Raw genomic sequence first — 23,260 nt, 5'->3', positions numbered from 1 at the left:
CACAATACACACAGCGATACATGCAAACTGATAACGTACAAAGACGACCTAACAATACCAGACACAGGCCTACACACAGCGAACAAGTTCACACAAATCGTATTCCGACAGCTAGGCCTAAACCTACACCAGCGTTTCCATCTACAGGCGAGGGACTAACTACGGGACAATATCACTCCCCAGATGCTAGCGTAGCATCGTCCGTGATCTTTCCATGCCCCAGTCAATCTATCTGAACATAGATTCCGACAGGATACATCCACCTCAAGCCTACAAATACAATGCCAACCACCTGTTACTTCACACCCTAACTGTCTAATACTACAACTACTTCATGCTGCTGTTGCCGACTACTCATTCTTCACGCTACCAAACACAGAGTCATACTCACTCACATCCAGCTTCAGCCACGCTCTCAGCCAACTCTCCACTCAACTAAGTCAACCCGCAGTCTCCAACCATACCACGCGCAACGTAATTTCTAAACCGCAAATATCAAACATTCTGGAAACCCCGGGATGCCACAATATTATAAATGCGAATTCTTCGGTATCTCCAAACACAGTTATAAAATGTTGGTTTAACAAGACTTTAACTAGAAACTGAGCAGTCAACACAAAGACTTGGACTCGACTCTAGTCATAATACCATGACTCTGACTCGACCCCCTGCTGACTGACTTGGACTAGGACTTGACTCGGTGGTGAATTGAAAATGACTCGACGTGACTCGAGTCGAAACTATAAAAGTCAGATTGACTTGTGACTCGGAGCCTTGTGACTTGGTTACAACCCTGAGCAAAAGACCCCATTCAGAACTTACTCATAAAGAAAGAAAAGAGCAACAAAAGAGCGTCTGAGAGGACTGCCGAATGAAGACGAAAACGCCGAATGAACGAAAATTTGTGACATCGGGCATCAGGCCGAAGTGGCTTCCATATTAAGAGACCACAACTGGTCGTTTCGGCATCCGCCTATCTGCTCATTACATTACATTGCATCTTGTGTGTCGCATTGTACATTTCGAGTGTAGTGATCGAATAAAAATATAATGTGACGGTGACCGTTATTGATTATTGAGTATACAACAAGACAAGGGAGAGAGATATGATATTCTTTTTCGCCCGCACCATCGTGATGCATTGACGACGGAGATGCGATACGACCGTGAGGTCACCTAGTCTGCACCCCCATTTTCCCTCCATGCTATCCGTGGATGATGAGTGCCCTGCCTGCTGAGCTGTGGATACCAGTTTTCGAGTATTTGGACTGACCCGGCCGGGGATCGAACCCACGACCTACCGATAAATAAGCTTCTGTATTTTAGTCAGGAAGATAATTTTGAAACTTCCAACTTATTTCGTATTATCCATTTGTATAGCCTTGTATTATCTTCCAATGTCTATTCAATACTCTATTCTCAAAACAAATTCCATGGATAGCACACTTGCAACTCCCTTTCTACTGCAGCAGAGAGGAAGCACTTCGCAATTTCTTTCATCGTTAGGTGGCAGAATCGCAAATTAAAAACACTGAGATTTGAGATGAGGATGAGGTGAAAACTGAGTGTGAATGTGAAGAGCAGATTGTTTTACAGCGATTTCTGAAAGTGAACTTGACTGTTAACCCAGGAGCCGACCTGCTTTGTGTTGCTTTCGGTCTTTCGCGGTGCCAGTATTGCAGTATAGAGATTGTCCTACAGTCTCTGTAGTGCCAGACTGCGTTCTTTGATTGGTTAATTGTTGACTTGTTGTCCGCTAAACGTAGTCTATAGAACTGAGGATATTTGATATGTATTAAAAGGCAAAGTTTAGCCCGTACTCTTACACGCCGGCATTGTCATTATATTTCCATTCACGCTACTATACTATAGCCTACGTATGTATAATGATGACTAGTCTTTGAATTCGTATTACTGAGTATATTATTGGTGGATTTTGGATCGTCTGTCATCAGAAATGACCCAAGAAACGAGAGTCGTCGAGTTGCAGATCCTCGAACCTGTACTTCTTCCTGAAGTCGTTGCTGAAGATGACTTCGTAAAATTGAAGCAAGCGCTGGACAGACATTCTCCAGTTGACCAGACAAATAAGGTGTGACCTTGACTGCTTCCAGATTCCAGCAAGCTTTGTCGGAAGTTAACTTGAACAAATGGTAGCCTCATTTATTAAGCCTGGCGGTCACTCCAATCAGTGATGAAATTATGGTTCGGAGTTGATAGTCCAGGGCTATACTCGACAAGTCAGAATGTGGATTTTTGCAGTGTTTAATCCTTACCTTGCCTTTCTCAGTTTTTTTTTTCAAGAAAACCTAATCCAATATAAATAATAGCCTAAATGCCAATTCTCTCACTAACAACAACTCTGACCAACAGAACAGTAAATACTTTCTCTCAGTGCTTTTGCTAATACTGTTTTACCGGCTTTTGTATATGCCATATTACATTTCAATGACTGTAAATTACGTATAATGGACCTATGCTATAACTGGACCATTACTAAAATTGGCTGAAATTAGACTTCGTCAGTTTGTTGTATCTTCACCGCTACGGTATGCTAGTAACAGTGTGGAATATAATATGTGTCTTACTAATTCGTTGAAGATCAAATATCACTGTTTTCCAGTACAATCAAACTGCTCTTCATATTGCGTGCGAACTTGGCAAGGATGAATTCGTATCTCTACTTCTTTCATCCAATGCCCCAATCGAAGCAAAAGATATCGATGGCATCACCCCTCTGACTGCAGCCAGCAGAAGTGGGTCATTATCATGCGTACGGATTCTGATAAATGCAGGCGCCAGCGTCCATGCCTTGGACGAAGTAAGTGTTTCGATGCTCGTGTTGATAGAGAACTCTTGATAATGCAATTGAATTTTGCAATTCTGCCAATGTGTTGTTGCCATACACCATATCTAGAGACTTTCATGGATAACTCCAGAATTTTGGTGTTAAAATCATGTCCGGAATTTGTGCTCAAACGTCCGCAATTTTCAAAAGTCTTATCAGACTCAGTGATTTTCTCGGCACTTTTCGAGATTGCGGTTTCATTTAGCGCTAATTCAGTAGCTTTTGTTACTTATTTTACTTCTACTTTGTGTATTTAGCACGGCTCAGAACTCGCTACTAGTATTCAGTTATATTTCTTCTCATAGATGAATTGGACACCTTTGATGTGGGCTGCCTACAAGGGCCATGCTGATATTGTCCAAGCTTTACTTCTTCAAGACGCAGCTGTGAATCACATTGTCTCGGTATGTGATAGGCCAAGTGCGAAAAAAACTCTTAAGTATTAACGTTGTTGAACAGGGTTGTTCAAAATGAACTTTTTTCTTCAAATTTTATCGACTAATTTCGATAAATTGGTTAGGTTGGCTGAAAAAAACGCTGCACGCCAAATTTGGCTCAATTTCAACGTGTAAAAGCGAAGCTATTATAGTTAGAAAATTTTAAATTTTACTTTCAACCCCATGGAATTGTTAAGTTGTCTAAACAAAACGATGGACAACAAATTTGGCTAAATTCCAACCATTAGAAGTGAAGTTATTACGGCACAAAATTTTGGATTGGAAAAAAAATTATTTATGTGGGAAAATAGATTTATGACTGATCTACCCACCGTAAATAGGCTACTATTATTTCAGATCATAAATTTTGAACATCAATAACTTGGCTTCTACAGGTTTGGATTGAGCATGATAGACAACTTAACAATTTCATGGGGTAGCCGGTAAAATTTCAAAATTTAATTGAAAATATTGTAGCTCCAATATTTTCAGCCAACCTAGCAACTTTATCTAATAGCCAGTAAAATTTGACGAAAAAGGTATTTTTGGACAACCCTATTGTGGAACTATTAATATCTGCATTTTTTTGATTGCAGCGGTTGCTTTTTTCATTGCAATCTTGACACTCTGAAACTTGGTTCGGTTCATTCCCATGAAATTTGCACCATGTAGAGAGCTTTTCCTGTCGTGTAGTGAATTCACTGGCAGTAGCGTATTTGATAAATGAATGAAGTTATTAAGTATATCGTGTATGTTTATTGATTCTATTGAAGTTGCTTTGTAATTGAAGCTCGAATGCTACAAGGACTTCAATATAGATTCGGAGACCCCTGCTATAGTTAACTGCCTTCCACATTATTCGACATGTAATTTCTCAACATTGCTTTGGTTGTTGCAGTACAACATGACTGCCTTGCTGTGGGCATCTGGCCGCGGACACACCAGGGTTGTGAGAATGCTGTTGGAGAAAAATGCGAAAGTGAACGCCACCGACAAGGTGAGTTGAAGGAAGTGGCGGGAATGTAATAATGCCAAGAAGGTCTCTGCCTGATTTGAGTTTGAATCTGAATTTGTATCACCACGAGATATTTTCGTTTTTATTGCAGTTTGGTAGCACTGCTTTAATTTGGGCATCGAGGCGCGGCTACCACGAGATCGTAACACTTCTGTTGGAGAAAGACGCTGACATAAATGCTGTGGGAGCAGGAGGCGCGAATGCTTTGATAACTGCTGCGAGAAATGGATTTGAAGACATTATAAAGTTGATATTGCAAAAGCCGGGTCCCAACGTTAACCACACGGACAGAGATTCGAATTCAGCTCTTATTTATGCCGCCAAGCAAGGTAAGACAAGTCTGTATTGCGAAAGTCATGTTAAACTCAATTCTCTCGTTGGGGATGCACTTGGTACTCTATTTACATAATATTATACAATAATACCGTATAGTACATATTTTGGTGGGTAGGCGTAGTATGTAGAGAAATAATTCTGAGATGAACAGCATGCTGTAATATAGGTATATCGTTGAATAATATATTCATATTGAAATATACTTTAAAATATTCGTGTTTATTTCAACGTGAATGTATTATTGAAGTGTATATTGAAGTACCAGTACTGTAAATTGGATGTCTCGCTGATGCACACTAATGCAGATTAATTGCTATTGCTGTAAAGGCGTATATAGCTCCTTTTATACCATCATGATGGTCTATCTAGTCCGCTTTGATACTTTGGTATTATTCCAAGTATGACGATAATGACATTGTTTTGTACTGGTTAGTGGTACTTAATGTGTTACTTTGAACAGGAAAGCATAAAGCTATCACCATGCTTCTGAACGCCGGCGCATATTTGAATCTGGGAAACCGAAGCGGTCAGACACCTTTGATCAAGGCGACGAAGTCCGGCCATCTGGAAGCTGTCCGTGTCTTGATAAGCCGATACGCCGACGTGGATACACGGGGAAAGGTAAGTCTACGATGACCGTAGTCCAGGGGTCACCAACCTTTATGGAACCAAGAGCTACTCCTGATGTGCGAGACTTGGATAATTTTTATAGAATGTGGCGAGTCATATCGCGTGGCCGAGTCATGCGCAAATTGACTCTAGTTAAGTCGAGTTGTTATAACCCTGCTCAAATATATCAATTCGCAGGAGAACTTCACCGCGTTGCACCATTGTTGTGAAAAAGGCCACATCGGGATCGTGAAGGAGATTTTGACGTGCAGCCCGGATCTGGAAAGCGTCAACGACAACGGAGACACACCTCTGCTTCTGGCTGTCAAAAGCAAAAATCTTACAATAACCAGGATGCTGATCGACAAGGGAGCTCTGGTCTCGGCCTTTGACAAGGTATAAAATCTTAACCAAAGGTTGCCCCCGCAAGTCAATGACAATCTGTATGGGGCCAGTGTATGAATTCAGTATGGATCGGAATGGTCGTGTTGGTGACCCACTTACTATTGCAATCCTGCGAATCACTTAACTTTTAGTTCACCACCAAGTCAAGCCCGAGTCCAAGTCATCGAGCAGAGTGTCTAGTCCGAGTCATGGTATTGTGACTCAAGTCCAAGTCATTGCGTCGACTGCTCAATTTCGAGTTGAAGTCTTGTTAAAACCACTTTTTATAACTCTGTTTGGTGATGTCGAATATTTCGCATTGAAAATATACTAATTTTCCTCACTTTTATTCAGTTTCTGGTTCCATTTTCAAGTGCCAGTACCGATAGGCAAAATACCAACAGTGTGGTTACTTTACTATTTTTCGACATTACGATGAAATTTCGGTCTTGACCGTCTGAGACTCGAGTCATATGACTCGGTCCGAGTCATGCGCAATGACTCAAGTCGAGTCGCCTGAACATCGCGACTTGAGTCATTACAGCCCTGGCTGTTTCTGTAATTTGCAAATCTACCGAAACGTTGACGGGTTTCAGAGGAAAGACACGCCTCTTCACATTGCGATCCGGGCCAGGAGCGTCAGAATCGCGTCTCTGCTTCTACGGAAACCGCAGGACGCTAGAATATTGTATCAGCCGAACGCGGACGGTGAAACGCCATACAACTTGGACGCGTCTCACAACAAGAGTATACTGGCGTCGATTTTTGGAGCTAGTGAGTTGCGTGTGACGTCGAAATTTTCCAGGAAATACTTTTAAACTTCTAATTCCGACGGTCTTAGTCAAATTGACATCTTAATGTCTGCTCACGCTCTCGGAATTAATCACGCTGCTTTATCCTTCATTCACTAGGTTCAAGGTAATTCCAGAATGGTAGTAATGAACTGATGATTAAATTGCTGTAGTAGAATTGCACGTCCAGAATTATTTGTTTGTTAAAACTGCAACATCTTAAAGACATTGATCGCAAAAAAAAATTGATGTTGCTACGTTATCTGCAAAGTTTTATACGGTACAGTAGTCTGAATAATATATTCAATTGTATATTGAAGTTCTGTACCTCCAAGATTCTCTTGGAATATAGAAAATTATATATGCCTTCACTAGAATTTGTTGCTTTGGCTGCAGAGAATATGTCACCCGAAAGCGATTTGCCCGACATGACGGGCCCGGCCCTTCCGGGAAATTACGATCTCTACAGCAGTGCCCTGGCGGATATTCTATCGGAACCGACAATGGTACCGCCGCTGACCGTAGGATTATATGCCAAATGGGGCAGCGGGAAAAGTCTGCTCCTGCAAAGGCTCGAAAGTAAGGACGCTGGAACTTAGATTATTATCTTTCACTCTATAGCTTGTTAACATAATGTAAAGTTAGCATTTTTTTTGCATTGAGAGGTCACACATGTTGTCACGCTAGAGCCGGAACTTGTACATATGTATTCTCCATTGAAGAGAGCCACCTACGCTATGCATATTTTCACACCACGACTCGAGTTCTCGAATCTGAATTGAGTATTAATTCTAATGATTCCAGCCGAATAGCGAGAGGCCATTTTTCGAGTAGTGAAATTATATGGCCCTTGCCAGTAAGAGTTGATTGATGAACGAGAATTTTAGTTTCGATGCATTTTTCCCGCTGTGAGATAGGTGTTAAATCAAAAATATCAAATTATCTTTGATGTGGTGCGTAGCTGGGATTAATTTTTAGTGGTTGTGAAAAGGTACATATTTGAACTCCAAATATCCCATACCGTTATGACGCCATAATGTGTGGCACTCGAACTCAGCTGTTTTATTTTTCCCAGTCTTTACCAAATTTTCTATTGTCTATTGTCACAATTTCTTTATTGTTATCGTCCTGAATGTAACTGGAAGAATGTGAAACCTTGCAGGAAAATAAAATGGCAAATTTATGACATTTATCTTAATTTAGCAGACCGTACATCACAATATATTTTGACCGATCTAATCTGCTTCTCAGAGCATATGCAGCTGTTCACGTGCGCCAACCGACTTCGTCCGCTTGAAACTCCCGGAATTATCTCCTTTGTCGTCGTGCTGTTCGTTTGTCTGTTTTGGGGCATATTTTGCGCCTGCCTCGCGCCATCGGATATGCGTGTGTTTGTCGGCGGCATAGTCAGCGGGTTGCTCTTCGGCGCGTACTGTATCGCAATGGGTAAGCAAACTTGTTGATGTTGGACATTGTGGACACGAAAAGTAAAGCCCATTGTAGTCACTCTTCTTCCAGTATAAATTGGTCGCAAACTGTAGGTATTTGTCACTTCATTTTCCAATTTCAAAGCCCTAGAAAAAATCAGTGCTATTGCGCACTGCCTCGCCGCAAAATGTATTACTATTTAGCACTAGGCAATTAAAGTGTATCAAAATGGTCCATGATTGCCCAAAGGTGCTCAGTAGCAAGTACTCAGACTACTTTTTGGGGATTACTTGTATCGTTGACTCGGCTTGATGTGCTTTTAGACTACTTGAACTTTGCGGTTTTTGAAGCCAGGCTTTCGTGCAAAGTAGTTTTTGGATAGGTTTGCATAAGTGTAACGAGCATTGCCGTTAAGAATTCGCCTCCGTGTCAGGAAAATTAAACACTTTTGGATATCGTGCCTATTTGCATTGTCGCTAGCGTTCGGTTTTTTGCCGCGACTATGCATTTTCCATGATATAATTCGAATTGGTGGAATTCTAAAGCTAAGCGAATCTGTCCATCCGTGAATTACTGCTCCATACAATATATCTAGCAGCAGCAAGCACATACAATAGCATAAGCAAAGTTGTTGTGTAGGCCTACTCGGTTTGGGTGTTGTATTTATGCACGCTCCGCCTTTTAATATACCTTGTACCTATACCTATTTCTTCCAGATCTGATCCGATGGGCATTTTTATTTCAGGCGTAGTTCACGTCGGAGTCACTGTCGGCCATTGGACGTGGGCCGCGCGGCTGTGGAAAGCCAGACAGAAGTCCTTTACCTACCTGACTTTGCTGTTCAAGCTGTGGTTCATGGTGCCTCCGTCCGCGATACAGAGGGATAACGACAAGGCGATACCTGTCAGGTATTTTGCGGATGTATTTAGTAGGCCCTTCCTCAACGATTCAATAGGTTCAATCCGAGTCGAGTCGTGACTCGTTGAAATGAAATTGAACGCCTTCACACGCAAAGTAATATCGGCAAATTTTGTGACATCAGAGCATGACAGTCTGCGAGCATTGATCGATAGGCCGATATGTCTTATAGATTACAGGCAGAGGTGGTCAAAGTAGTCATCGCTGGTGCTCAAGTAGAAGTAGTGTTGTGAATTTTTACTCGAGTACATTTGGAACTAGCGATTTCGGGGAGAATGTAGTGATCCAGGCCTAGCTTTGCATAAAATCTGAAATTTGTTGAGTAAAAGTTTAGGTAGTCCAAGATCATAACGACTTGGCGATAAGTGCAAGTATGCAAAGCCAACGTGAGTAAAGTGGAAGAATAGAGGCAATTTGTGACTGTCTTTCTCCGGTTACAGATGTCCAGATGCAGCATTTCTAGTTTATTCCGTGTCTAAGCATGGAAATGACTGCCTTAAGCTCAACGACATACCTTTAAATATCAACTAAATATATCGGGTTTTTCAGTGGTTACGTATCTTACTTTTCTCTTCAAGCTGTAACGTGAGTAAAGTGGAAGAGTAGAAGCACTTTGTGACAGTCTACCTCCGGTTACAGATGTGCAGATGCAGCATTTCTAGTTTATTCTGTGTCTAAGCATGGAAATGACTGCCTTAAGGTCAATGACATACCTTTGAATATCAACTAAATATATCGGGATTTTAAGTGAAGGTTGTAGTTATCTGGATCGATTCAAAGTTCTGATATCGGCTAGGCTGTGATTGCCACTGATTTATCCGGTCAAATTCCGCGTTCGGATTAGTGTTTTCGGAATTATCGCGTCGCCAATGTCTGTCTTTATTTTCTTCAGATTCCTCTTCACAAACTACAGCCGTCTGACCTCTGTCGGCGGCCAGACGTCGTTGGCGGAGATGATCGGACTGCTGTGCAGATCTGCGGAAAAGAATCTGGGATTTACGGCGGTACGGTTGTTCCGGTGAGTTGGTTGCGTTCGATAGGCACCATGAACAAGTGGTTCGTGTAAGATGGTCTGTTGATGGGGTAGTAAGTTGTAAACTTGAGAATATAACGTTGGCTACACTTGAAAGTAATTAATTGTGACGCAGGATGTTAACTTAGGGGCTTGAAACAGACCAGCCCGTGGAAAGCTTGCCATTGTCTACGTTAGACTCTACACCAGTTGTTCCCAACCTTTTTCGACTAATCGTCCCTTGTCAAGCTTGACACAAATTTTCGCCCCCCATATTTACGGAACTGAAATTGATGACATAGAAACGGGAAATTTACTCACCAAACTCAAAAACCGGTTTCCGCGACTACTTTCCATTGAGTTGACCTTTTTTTTAGTCAACTTTCGCGTCATATGCAGAATATGCTGTCTTCACGTGCATTTTTTACCGTGTTAATCAAATATATCTCCTGGGACGTTCTAACATTTTCGTCCCCTTGATTCTCAAAATCGCCCACGTCGGGAGCCACTATTGGGACTCGACACTTTCACTTGAAGCTGGTTGAAATTTTCTATGGATGCTAATCTAGTAGTAGCGTTGCGGTATAATTTTAATCGAGTATGGGTAGAACTAGGTTTTGTCTAAAAGCATGGTAGTTTAGTACTGTAATTGGGCACGGCCTGTGTGGTGTTACTGCAGCGTACAAAATCTCACGATACTGGCACGGCGTTGATCATGCATCAATCTTCCACGAAATATTTCCTTCCCGACAAAACTTAACACGAAAAGCTATTGTTTTGCCTTCGAAAACATTTGTGGCGTTGTTGACTCGCGCAATCGTTCGCAACGTGAAGTACTTGCTGCCAGCCACCTTTGCTTATATCTCCGATTATCATACTGCGATACTGTCCATTACTAGTGGTGGTCAAAGTATTCAATGTCATTACTGAGGTAGGAATAGAAGCAGAGGTAGCAATTTGATATGCAAGATATGCCAAACCTACTGCAAGTAGAGTTGAAAGTAAGCCAGTGAGAGTCTCAAAAGTACCAAAGTAGTCTACTTTTAAGAATTCAGAACGAAAAAGTAAGTAGTATTGCTTTAATAACAGTTAGGTAATCTAAAAGGATATCTACTTGAGTCAGTAGTACAAGTAAACAAAACCTACTCGAACCCTCCCACTTTGTGACTGTCCATGACTAGTCCTGCTGTTCGTTGTGAATCATTCGCTACTGGTTGTTTTCACAGCTTTCTATCAGTGATTTAACTATGCCATCACAACGTTTTGACATCACTCATTACATTAGCATAAGAGGCATTTCCTTCCGACAGCACACAGTCTGCCTCTAGTGACTCATAATTCATACCTGGTTGAACCGATGATTGCAATTGTACACAAACATCCACGCTTGTGACTAGGCCTGGACACTATGATTTGAGTAATGAAATTTACATGTTACACCAGGAGTTATATTGTCAAATAGAACTATAGTTTCGATGCTTTTTTATACCTGCGTGGCAACTCAACGGTCAATTACAGCTTCCGAAACATGCAGTACTTAAGATGGTCCGCAAAGCAAATTAGCGGAAATGACATTTCTGTGCAACCGTGATAAGCCCACAGAATTGTCAGTTTTGTCACAAAGTCCAATGGATCAGGTTTGTTTATGCGAAGTTTATTATAAAGATTAAAACAAGTTACCACTGGTGCACAACAGCAACACAACGACAAAAGGCGACCTCACTCTTCACCGTCACATCCGATCCGTAGGTCAATTGTGCATGCCCATCAGACTAAACTCCAATCAAGACATAAGCAATCAATCAATCAATCTGACCTGAGATACTCGGGCTCCGAGGCAACACTGAACATTAGGGGTGTTCAAAAATGACTTTTTTTCTCAAATGTTACTGGCTACTTGATAAAATTGTTAGGTTACCTAATTTCAGCCTACACACCAAATTTGGTTTAATTCCAACCAGTAGCCGCATTGCTACAGGAGAACAAAGTTTCTATTTATTATATGAAAATTAATATAAAAAAATTTCAAAATTTTCTGTTCACCCCGTGAAAGTGTTAGGTTGTCTGTAGAAACGATGTTCACCAAATTTGACTCAATTCCGACCCGTGGAAATGGAGTTATTGCCGTCGAAAAATTTTGATTCGAATAAAATAGTATTTACGGTGGGCACAACTATAATAAATAATTAGAGTATTGGCTCTCGGCAATCGATTTTGCCTGACCTTACACTTGTGACTATTCGTATTTTCGCAGGCCATTTCAAGACGACATGACGGAACGTGGCCGCAAAGCCCGATTTCGTAAGATCTGCTGCCTGCCTGCGTTTCTCTACGTCGTGATCTTCGTTATGTCGTTGGCGTCTATCGTGCTGCTGTCCGTGGCTGCTTACGGCCCCAATTCCGATTACAATCACACGACCGCGGACGATGCCGGGTCACCAGTCACCCCGATTTTCGTGTCTATACTCTTGCTTGGTGCTCTTGATATTGTGATACTGCTAATCGGAGCACCTACTCTCGTCGTGATGGCGAGCGCTTTGGCGCAGTCGCAGAGGACAAGGGTGCTTGACGCGGCGCACCACACCAAGTCCCAGGAGCGGCTGGTACAGCAATTGAAGCAGGAGGTCGACTTGCTGTGTCAGACGGTGACGGCTATCGACGCGTTTACGCACACGCAGACTCGAATGTGCGTCACTATCAACGGGCTTGACTCCTGCGAGCAGGATAAGATTTTACAGGTTACGCCTGTTTGTTTTTTCGATCGACCATTAGAGATGCAGAACCTGTTATACAATTGAGCATTATATTCATGTTCAATAATATCGTAGTTATATTTGTATAGTGTATTCGTATTGATAAACCCGAATATGTTTGGCTGACACTTGTCGAGGTTAACCGTCAGTCTTGGACAACCAGATCATTCTAGTCTATTTATACTACCGTAATTTTCCATGTATAATGCACAAAATTTTACCGAATTTTTGTCCTAAAATAGGTGGGTGCGTATTATACATGGGTACAGCAAGCCTTAAAAAAATCCCTCGATCAAATACTTGAAATCACACCTTCATGTTTTTTTAAATCGCGCATCACCTCTAGCTAGCCATTGGGCCCCGTAATTCGTATTATAGAGTGTAACGCGCTGTCAAAATGAGAAGCGTGTTGCCAATTAACGGAAAGCGTGTTTCTAATTAACGACAGTCGTCTGCAAAGCACGCGATCTCTTGCTGAGTTGGTTTGCCGTTTGTACGCGAGCAAAATTAGGTCGCTGATTGCTACAAGCGTGCGCGGCAATCCTTGTTGAGTCATCGCGTCAACGACAGGCCTTAACAATCGCATACACAAGAGGCCATGTGCGCAAGATATAATCGCGTGTGTAATCAGTCACATCTCCAACAGGACTGGTGCGCCCGACATAACCGTTGGCCTGAGCAATCGCATCTGTAATTTTAATAGGCCACGTGTGCAAGATGTCGTGTGTCGCTAGCCTGAGCTATCGCGTCGCCGACCTCACAGGCTTTGGCAACTATCCACTCTCGTTTAGAGACAATGCCGTTAATTGTATTATGATTAGCAATCAGTATGTCATGATTGTTCGACAGTGACATCGCAAAACAGAACAACATCAAATACTAAACCGCAACTATTCATGTACTTATGTACTGCGAATGCAGGGTGAGTACTATACATGGGTACAGGCTTTTTCCCAGAATATGCACGTCATTTTAGGGTGCGTATTATACATGGGGGCGCACTATATCCGGAAAATTACGGTAATTAGAACGAAATGGCGGTAGGTAATTTAAGTAATGTAAGTTTGTGCATAAATTGACTTTGAGCCGTCTGCTCGCGTCGATCATTCGAATTCTTGTGCCGGTGACGTCATAATTGATGTGCGATCGTTGATGTACTACAATGTTGTCATGAATTCTCTACTCACCATTGCCCCTGACAAGTGTCGGCCAAAAATATTTGCATTTATTTCAATCGGTCCAAAATAACAAGCATCAGTTGCATGCCTTGCAAACTCGTTGAAGTTATCAGCAAATGTAATCCAGGGGTGGGATATAGAGGAAGTAGTAGATACGCCTTTGTCTTTTTGTATGACCGTATCGACTTTGCAGAGACGGCCAGCAACAAAACGCTTTACTTTTTTCTGACCAGATTTATACCCGGTATAGGTATGGTTTGAAATTGTACAAAACTACGTTCAAAAGCAAACTACTTCTATAGATCCTTTTAATTGACTGTTATTTCATCTGAAATTTGTTTTAGGTTTTGGACACGATTCAAATTCTATTCTCGCAAAAGCCCTACATCACGATATTATCTATCGATCCCGTCATCATCTCGAAAGCAATACACGGCAGTTTGAATAGGTTGGTGCATCCGTATTCATTCGTACAAGCTTACTGCAAATGTCAGAATGTTTATTTACCTTCCGTTTCAGCGCGTTTCGCGATGCCGATATCACCGGGCATGATTATCTGAAAAATGTGATACACTTGCCGTTTTTCTTGAGGGAAACAACCCGGAAACTGAAGAGATTGGGGTGAGTATATGGTTGAATTTTACCTTGGGTTGATAGAGTTGAGCTGAATACCTTTGATTTACTGTCAGCCTACAGGTCTGAGACGGGTGATGTAATATTGAAGTTCCGTGTCACAATAGTCTCTTTTGGCTATACTCTGTGGACTTGTGAAAAGCTTTTGCTCAATATAGTAGTAGTTGTTCAAAGGAAATGAACCTTGCTTGACGCAAGCACAGCGGGACCTGAGTCAATAATGATTTGTTGTAAACTGCCTTGGCATGCATGATACATGAATCAATAAAATGTATTTAGCTGCAGATGGGGTTGGTAATGAAGTACTGGGTTTTGCATACTGGCCGTAACAGGGGTTGATTTTTGAGCACTTTCATTGCTACCTGAAGTGTTTTTTTAAGCAATGCTGCACCATTTCTACACTTTATACCTGGAGAAATACATGCATTGCAGTAGGATATATTAATTCACAAGACTTTTCGTGTACCCCTTATCAAGAGTTAACAGCGCCATAAGAAGCGTACATAAAGAGATTGAAACGATAACCAAATTGGCAAAGTATGGCATAGCAATGTAATAATAAAAAAGGAACGCAAGGCAAAGTCAGCTGTACCGGCAGTCATAACAAAGAAACTAGATACAATCAAATTATACAATGTACGGATATGTTGCACAGACAATTAACGGCATTATGCTTCTTATTGTGCCGTTGAGCACACGACAAGTCTTTAGTTAATAAATTCTACTGCAATGAATGTAGTCAGGAAAGGCTGTATTTTTACTGCGACTAGCGAATCTCTGATTACTTTGATCACCTCTGTTTAGCAGCCCTGAAGATCACGACCTAACCGGAGCTGAATCGAACAAAGATGATCCAGACAGCCCGAAAAAAATCGGGCCCAAAGCAATGCCGTTTAACAGAAGGCATGCTATTTTCAGAGTCTGACTTATTTTCCCTGAATAATTGAGGTTCTGTCACAGGCATTCCAGCGTACGTCGCAGCACGAAGGGCGCCGATTTGGGGAAGCTCATGTTCAGCGAGGACTGGTTTAACAACATGAGTCCGCAGCTTGTGAAACGCGTCATGCATATCGTCACTCTGACAGGTTTGATGACGCTTGTGTGTGTTGGCGGTATCGTATTGCGTGCGTGGTTGTGACGAGCGCATGTCCTCGGTTTCTGTGTTTGTTTGGATAAAACGAACTGTCTGTATTTGCATCGGTTTATATTCGTTGGTCATAGGCAGAGGCGGACAATGTAGTCAGCACTGGTAACCGAGCGGAAGTACTTCCAATAAAAATGTGGGGGAAGGGGCTGTTCAAACTTTGATTTGTGTGCCTCGGAGTCGACTTTTATCGAAATACACCAGCCAAGGCTGTGTCAACAAAAGGAGTTCGTGTACCATCTAAAAATAGTACATTGTACGCTCTCTTATTTGAAATTTCATGCCGGTGACGTCGTATTTTGTGATACGATTGTTGATATACAATGTTCTTTCCAATTCTCTACTAGTTGCTGACGATTACCCCTGACGAGTGTCACTCGAAAATAGAATTGCATGTAGAATTCTCTTTGAATATTATAAATCACGTTTTTAGAATGTTCTTACGACCACATTTTAATTCTTTACCGTATTAGAAATTTATTGTATGAGATAACCGCTTGTAGAAAGAAAGAACAAACGAATATCGACTGGCGTTATTCATAGGACGTTTACTACGTGCCGACGGAGTCGAATTCTCGTGGTCCAAACTCGCGGCGTGGATCTACGTGACGGAACAATGGCCCTACCGTACCTCGTTTCTCCTGCACATCCTGGAAAAATCAGACAGCAAAATTTCACCGAAAGATTCGCTACGCGGCGCCTACGAAAAGTATCTCTATACGGCTCCAAAGCAGATGTACATTTCTGCAAATCTGCTCCGTGTTTAGAAATTCGCAGCTCTTGAATCCGAACGATCCGAAATTGGTGATCGACTCGTCTGACGATTTGGCGTTCCGCGGTTTTCTCTCGGCCAGATCTATTTCGTTGTCGGACGTCGGTCATTTTCTTCCCTGTACTGTTAATCTCGACCCGAAGCTGTTCGATCCAATCTCGTTGTACGGTCACTCGAGCGCTTCGCGGAGAGGTGAGTGAAATTTGGTTAAGTTGTCGATAAATCTGTCGTCAGGATGCAGTATCATTACAGATTTGAGTGAGGTGTGTATTATAGCTGTATGATCATTACCCGGTCTAGACCCAGGCCCAGACCTAATTATTGCAAGATTTTAACATGAAGAACACCTTGATCGGTGGATAATCCAAGAATTATCGAAGAAAAACTCGAATAACTCCGCTTCTACGGGTTGGAATTGAGTCAAATTTGTTTTGCATCATTTTTGAAGACAGCGCAACAATTGACAGAAAACTTTAAAAAAAATTATTCTGTGCATTTTTGGGTAAATTCAAAATTTTCAACCTGTACGAAATCCGCGACTACCGGTTGGAATGAATTCAAATTTGGTGTGCGTCGTTTTTAAGGCAACCTAACGATTTAATCACCTAGCCAGCAAGATTCAGGAAAAATAGTTTTTTTTGAACAGTCCTTTGCAAGACAAGCTCTTTGCTTTCTATTCATCAAAGTATTGTATTTCTCGGATAGAGTTGTTTGCAAATGTTGTCGACCGAAATCGTTTTGGGTTGTCTGTGTGCAGGGGATCTTGTACATCTCGTATTCTCGATGGGGTTTACGCACTGTCGCATCGTGTGAGGACCAACTTAGAATGAATAAGCATACCAGCCCGTCGCAAAACTCCATGGAGTGTGTGTGTGATCACTGTTCCGTTCCTGTGTAACCAAGATTTTCTCTGGCATCATTTCAGATTCGATGGGTTGCGACTCTTCCGTCGGCGGCGAGATGAAGAATCTGGAGTCCTTGGTTAGTTTTAAGTTCGATATTGCTTGCCTACACATTCTGCTCTGACAAATATACGCCACTGGCCTGCGCAGCTGAAGAAAACTCACCTCTTTTTGTTGTTATTACACTAAGTCTGCTGCAACGTTAACTTGATATTGTCCAGAGATGGTCAAAGTAGCCATTGTCGGTACTCCTTAATTTCTACTCGACTACAATAGAAGTGGTGATTACCAAGTAGGTATTCTTGGCCTAGTTTTTTCTTGAAAGAATTACCTAAAAAGGTAGTAGAAAAACCTACATGAGTACTTTTTAAAATCGTAGAAGTACCTCGTTACTGACCATCTCTGATGTTGTCGCTTTTCACACAAGGTTGTATCAAGAGTAGTTTGAACCCCGTTGATGATTATTACAGTTGAAAAGTATATTCATATTGAGATGAACCCGAACATTTTTGGCTGACGCTCGTCAGGGGTAATTGGAAAGAACATTGTATATCAACAATCGTATCGCCAAATATGATGTCATATTTTTCCATGTCGAGAATTGAGTGCGTTTGGTACTTAGCAGAATCTTCCTCGCAACATCCAGGCAATGAGGGCCGCGAATGGCAACGGGGGCGCGGTTGGGCGTCGTGAAATTGTAGAAGACTTGACGGTGGAAGAGGTGGCCGATAAAATGTCGCGTATTAAGGGTTAGTAAGCTCTTCGTTGAGTTCAGGGATGGATAACACCCGTTTGTCTATACGGACTTTCGCAAATGTAGACACAAGTAGGTTGCACAATGCACATTAGGGGTGTTCAAAAATGACTTTTTTCTCGAATTGTACTGTCTACTTGTTAGGTTACCTCATTTAAGCCTACACACCAAATTTGGTTCAATTCCAGCCAATAGCCGCATTGCTACAGGAGGAGAAACTTTCTATTTATTATATAAACAGTAATAAAAAAACTTCAAAATTTTCTGTTCGCCCCATCAAAGAGTTAGGTTGTTTATAAAAACGATGTTCACCAAATTGGACTCAATTCCAACCAGTGGAAGCGGAGTTATTGCCGTCGAAAAATTTGGATTTGAGTGAAATAGTATTTACGGTGACCAATTCTTTAAATATTTATGATAGTTGTGCCCACCGTAAATACTATTTTATTCGAATCCAAATATTTCGACGTCAATAACTCCGCTTCCACTGGTTGGAATTGAGTCAAATTTGGTGAACATCGTTTTTATAAACAACCTAACACTTTGATGGGGCGAACAGAAAATTTTGAAGTTTTTTTTATTACTGTTTATATAATAAATAGAAACTTTCTCCTCCTGTAGCAATGCGGCTACTGGTTGGAATTGAACCAAATTTGGTGTGTAGGCCTAAATTAGGTAACCTAACAATTTTATCAAGTAGCCAGTCCGATTTGAGAAAAAAAGACATTTTTGAACACCGCTAATGCACATCTTGACTATTTGTGATCATTTTGCACGTCGCTACATCAACAATAATCTTTTGCAGATGTCTAAACTAACAGGCAAGTATATATGACGCTTCTTCAGTGTTCAGATTTCTGCTAATTGCCGTTTGAATTTGTATAAATGAAAAATAGCTATAAAAGATGCTCGATATTCAACAATTGCAGATATTATTTATGAATTTGATTGCAAGTGGTCGGGATTAACAAATTCAGCTTAGCATAATAGAATAAATAACAATAATATGAAAAAGTTTGGAGTGGAGCCAGTATTAGATGAGGTGAAGTACGTCGTTCACGACCACCTCTGGTAATGAATGTGCGAGTTCTGATTCAACCCGCCGCGATTCCAGGTTTGTCGCAAGAGAACGCCAGAAAATACGCAGATTTCGTGAGGACGAACCGCCTCAACGGGGCCGCGTTGCTGGCGTGCGAGCTGGACGAATTAAAGAAGGAACTGTTCGCGCCTTTTGGCGATTGGTGTCTGCTGAAACAGTGGATACAGCGCCTCAAAATGGAAGGGCGAGATGACCTACAGCGAAAATACATCGGTGAGTGACCGGGGTCAGTCGCGCTAACGTGGCAACACAGCAGGCCTTGGGTTCAGACTTGGGCAACTAGATAATTCTATTTGTCTAATAACGCTAATTAGAGCGAAATACAAGCAATCTAATTCTAGTCTAATTTGTGAAATGTTTCTATGATCTAATTTTAATACTAATCTTATTTCTGGTCTTCTTGGAATTGATACAGAATAACTGCATTGCGTGAAACAGGCCAAGCTCGCTTTACAGGCATCTGCTATTGTCCTGCTTATGAGAATGAACTGAATTTCATTCCATGTCGAACATGTTCAATTTGGCAATTCTAACTCCAATCTAATTTGGAAAAAAATGAGTAGTTATAATTTTGTTTTCAGCCTAATTTGTAAAAAAGTGTGTAGCTGTATTTGCAATCTAGTCTGGAAAAGCGGAAAATTTTCTGGCTGTCCAAGTCTGCTCCATCTAATTGACGATAGTAATATGTCGAATTTTTGGTATCCGGCATGCTGTGTCATTTAGCAAGGCACACGATGATGTAGTACAGGGAACTAACCTACCAATAGATGCGGAACTCGTGAATGGGCGGTTTGGCAACCAGATAGGGCCATTTCATGTTCGGAACAGTGCTGGTTTTCGACTTTTAATGGCGACTTTGTTGTAGTGGCAGTGCCCTGACACAGCAATGATATATATTTTAAGAATTAGTGCAACAGTAACTTTTGTTCAAGGCCCGTTTTATTTGAGATTACCATATTTGTTAACGAGGCTGTGAGATATTGTTACCCGTTTCTGGTTGCGCGGCTGTGCAGTCACTTGTTTCGCATATATCCGTAGGTTAGTTATCTATAGATGTAGACCGGACATTGACGGGGGTATTCGTCGTGGCGCTTAGCAAGGTATGCGTAGGATGGTGTAGATTTTCCATGCTTGTCTCGTGAATTAGGCAAAACACTAGTGTTTAAAAGATACGATGTTGTGTAGGTGCAGCGTAAGCATATCCTGGCTGCGACAGCAATGTGTATCGATTTGGATTTAGAATGATTCGTTTTGCCACATTAGGATTTCGTATACTTCTGACTTTTCATATGGAGAGTTATAAAATGAAATTGAAGGTCAAATCTGTAGAACCTATTACTCTATACTCTCGCTTAAATTCATGCATTCCACTATCGCTGGTGTCTAACCGGACTGCCAAATCCTCTCGATTCTGTTGCGTTACTGTATATCATCGCATAAATTCATCTCTGCTATGTAATATTTCTTGGCTGCCTGATATCAATGTCATTATCTCCTCAAATAACGACGTTACTGTTGACGAATTGTTTAGCATGTGTACTTTTCATTACCCTTCCTTCCGTGTCACCATAGACGTACGTGGGCTCGCTTCAACTTGCTGACTAGGGCGAATATCATTTGAAGTCGCATGACGCGTATCATGCCTGTCTGTGTGCTAAATGTGCTTTTAGTTGCTTCATTTGCATGGGTGTTCGTTGCTCTTTAGGCAGTATTTCAAGCTCTCCACAAACTTCGAGCGCAGAAAAATGAAGAGTCGCCATACACGGAGGGTAAATCTGATACTCCTATTTGCATGAACTCGAATATTACTATGTGCTTGTGCATGAGTCCAATTTCTAATCTACAATCGCTAACTTTTCTCTGAGGCTGTTGGTAAATTTGAGTTACCTTTCGGGCTGGGCTAAATCAGTTTTCGAACATGTCCAATTGTCCATTTCATTGCATTTAGTGACAATACTTTATGTTATCACGGCTTAACTGTTTCAATCGAGTTTTCAAGTCTACAACAGTGGAAAATATTATAGAAACTATAATTTGCATTGATAAATTAACCCTTACTGGCAGGGCTGTGGAGTCGGATTTTGGCTAATTTTTTGCTTAACGGAGTCCGAGTCTCTTTTTAGAATGCCTTTGAGTCGGAATCGTGGAAAAAATACTGGCTGGAGTCGGAGTTAGTGGAAATAACCCTGACTCCGACTCCAACTTCTTTATTATGAAAACAATTGCTTTCAAATGTATCTTGAAATTGCTAATAATAACGAAAATAGGATTTTTATTTGCCATCAATTACTGTTTTTAGTAACAATATCGATAAAATTGGTAAAGTAAATTGGTAATACTGTCGGAGTTCTCTTGAGAAAATAGTCGGAGCTGGAGTTGGAGTCAGTACGTATGGAGACGCAGGGGTAGGAGTCGGTATATTGAAAATGTGCGGAGTTGGAGTCGGTGTAAGGAAAATGTCTGGAGTCGGAGTTGGAGTCAGTGGTAAAATTTATCGACTCCACAACCATGCTTGATGTGGATTACGATGTCAGTACTCGAATCATTGTGCACAGGCCTGGTATTTTATTTGGACGATAGACAGTCTCATCATTAAAGGCTGAGAACACCTTGTCATATCGTCATATCGCGGGTTGTTTAAAATCACGTTTACATCGTGTGTATTTTTAGATGGGACCGGTGAGAGTAAGCTTGGTCCGAAAGCTTTGAGCGATTCGGACAGTGCCGCGTACAACAGCGCGTTCGAGGAGTATCTACGCTGGCGGCCCGAGAATATTCATCATCGCGTTGCGTCGGATCAATCGAGCCAACCTGTGACAAATTTCAATGCCAATACAGTTGAAGCAATGTCCACGCAGATCGACATTGCTGACCGTTATCCTTCCGATGACACACCATTGCTTATTTTGCGTAGCCACGCGCCTCCCACGGTGTAATGATATATTTGTTGTTGTTTTTATCGTTTTTGTGCATTTGATGTGATCAATGATCAGAGTTCTACCCGTAAGAAGCGCGTGTGTCTTTGGTGACCTGCACTGCCACCAAGTGGGTGGTCATGAGGATTGAGGCTTCGGGGGCATGGAATTATCTGTCCGACCTGAGCGTATGATGTATTGCAGCGGTCTCAAACACGCGGCCCGAGCAAGCGTTTTCGATTTTCAAGTATTCGACAATTAACTCACATTTCTTTTTTTATAATTGGGAACTTGAAATTCACTCCAAAAACCAACTCTAATATCGCAACATTACCGCGTGCTGAAAGATCTGATGATACGTCACATTACATTACCTGTTCATGATGATAAAAAGATGACCCGTTGATGATTCCTGACTGAAAAGTATGATTTGACTGGTGCGCGATCTTTCGTAAAATTACTCTAACTCGGACTTATTGGTTGATAAAATCAGGATGACTGCAGTGGAGTCGGTTCAAACGTTAAAATCAGAAAAGGACTTACGACTTGGAACGCGCTGGGTTCGTAAAGCCATGGCTGCAACAAACGCTATCAAACTGTGGTGAGGTATAGTAGCAGCCTACGGCAAAAGGTCGTAGCGAGCGTGGCCTATCTAAGCAGGTCAGGGAGGCAACCGTTCGCATGCTGTTGCCACCCTGTTGTATATAGTTAGTTACATATCGGGTCTCTTTATCCATGTTATTATCGTCAAATAAAGGTGGCGAGTAACAAAGCGGTACGCTGGACAGCTGTAACACCGACGCATTGTCAGGCGATTGGACATTTCATGAGTGTCACAAATAAATTTTGTATCCATGTTGTTATTTATCCATTCCAATATTCGAAGGTAAATCTAACGCTGATTTAATTTGATTTCGGCAATAACATGATCAATAGCCGATTTATCGGGACTATGCCCGAAACCTGGATTGGGCTGCACTGCTCAAATACTCTGATATCATATCAATCCTTGGTAAATTCTAAAACATTCTACCTATAATTGTGGCTAGGGTTGCATTTAAAACAAACGGTGTTTTAAAACACTTTGTTTAAAGCAGAGGTCTCAAACACGCGGGCCGCATGCGGCCCGCCAGAGCATTTTCTGCGGCCCGCGACGACATTTTAGATAGTTATTAATTTGACAAAATATAAGTGTCACATATATCTTTCCTGGTTATGAAGTGAAAACTCCCTCCTAAATTGCTCCGAAAGTCTTTAACTATTCATCACACTTCACTATCACATCTATTGCAAACGCTACCATGCAGTGGAACATCCACTATTTCGCCATAT

At 41.5% G+C, this 23,260-nt stretch overlaps 2 protein-coding genes across 9 annotated transcripts in view; one reads left to right on the top strand and one right to left on the bottom strand.

The window, feature by feature from the left end:
* LOC145452592 (uncharacterized) overlaps nucleotides 1-23,260 on the bottom strand; it is a 230,416-nt gene that overhangs the window by 20,624 nt on the left and 186,532 nt on the right. The window lies entirely within an intron of this gene.
* LOC145452563 (kinase D-interacting substrate of 220 kDa B-like) lies at nucleotides 1,525-22,023 on the top strand. Of its 7 annotated transcripts, none has more exons than XR_013919430.1 (24): nucleotides 1,525-2,092; nucleotides 2,624-2,821; nucleotides 3,154-3,252; nucleotides 4,184-4,282; nucleotides 4,392-4,629; nucleotides 5,097-5,257; nucleotides 5,444-5,641; nucleotides 6,226-6,403; nucleotides 6,817-6,999; nucleotides 7,672-7,866; nucleotides 8,594-8,756; nucleotides 9,659-9,784; nucleotides 12,033-12,516; nucleotides 14,054-14,157; nucleotides 14,229-14,330; nucleotides 15,147-15,245; nucleotides 15,303-15,427; nucleotides 16,030-16,195; nucleotides 16,254-16,450; nucleotides 17,184-17,239; nucleotides 17,783-17,909; nucleotides 19,029-19,239; nucleotides 20,719-20,782; nucleotides 21,684-21,735. XR_013919430.1 is itself a non-coding variant. In XM_080330735.1 (24 exons), the coding sequence occupies exons 1-23, from the start codon at nucleotides 1,958-1,960 to the stop codon at nucleotides 20,760-20,762; spliced, it is 3,675 nt and encodes a 1,224-aa protein (XP_080186861.1). In that variant the 5' UTR covers nucleotides 1,525-1,957; the 3' UTR covers nucleotides 20,763-20,782; nucleotides 21,684-21,819. The 7 variants fall into 7 exon arrangements, 6 of the variants coding, with proteins under 6 accessions (XP_080186861.1, XP_080186862.1, XP_080186859.1 ...); XM_080330735.1 differs by having other exon boundaries at nucleotides 19,029-19,226; nucleotides 21,684-21,819; XM_080330736.1 differs by lacking the exon at nucleotides 20,719-20,782 and having other exon boundaries at nucleotides 21,684-21,821.

The sequence above is a fragment of the Botryllus schlosseri genome, chromosome 12, assembly GCF_051294905.1.
Source record: "Botryllus schlosseri isolate E-star chromosome 12, Bs_hap1, whole genome shotgun sequence".
Taxonomy (NCBI): domain Eukaryota; kingdom Metazoa; phylum Chordata; class Ascidiacea; order Stolidobranchia; family Styelidae; genus Botryllus; species Botryllus schlosseri.
Note: the sequence above shows the minus strand (reverse complement) of the source record. Positions and strands in the feature narration are given on the sequence as shown.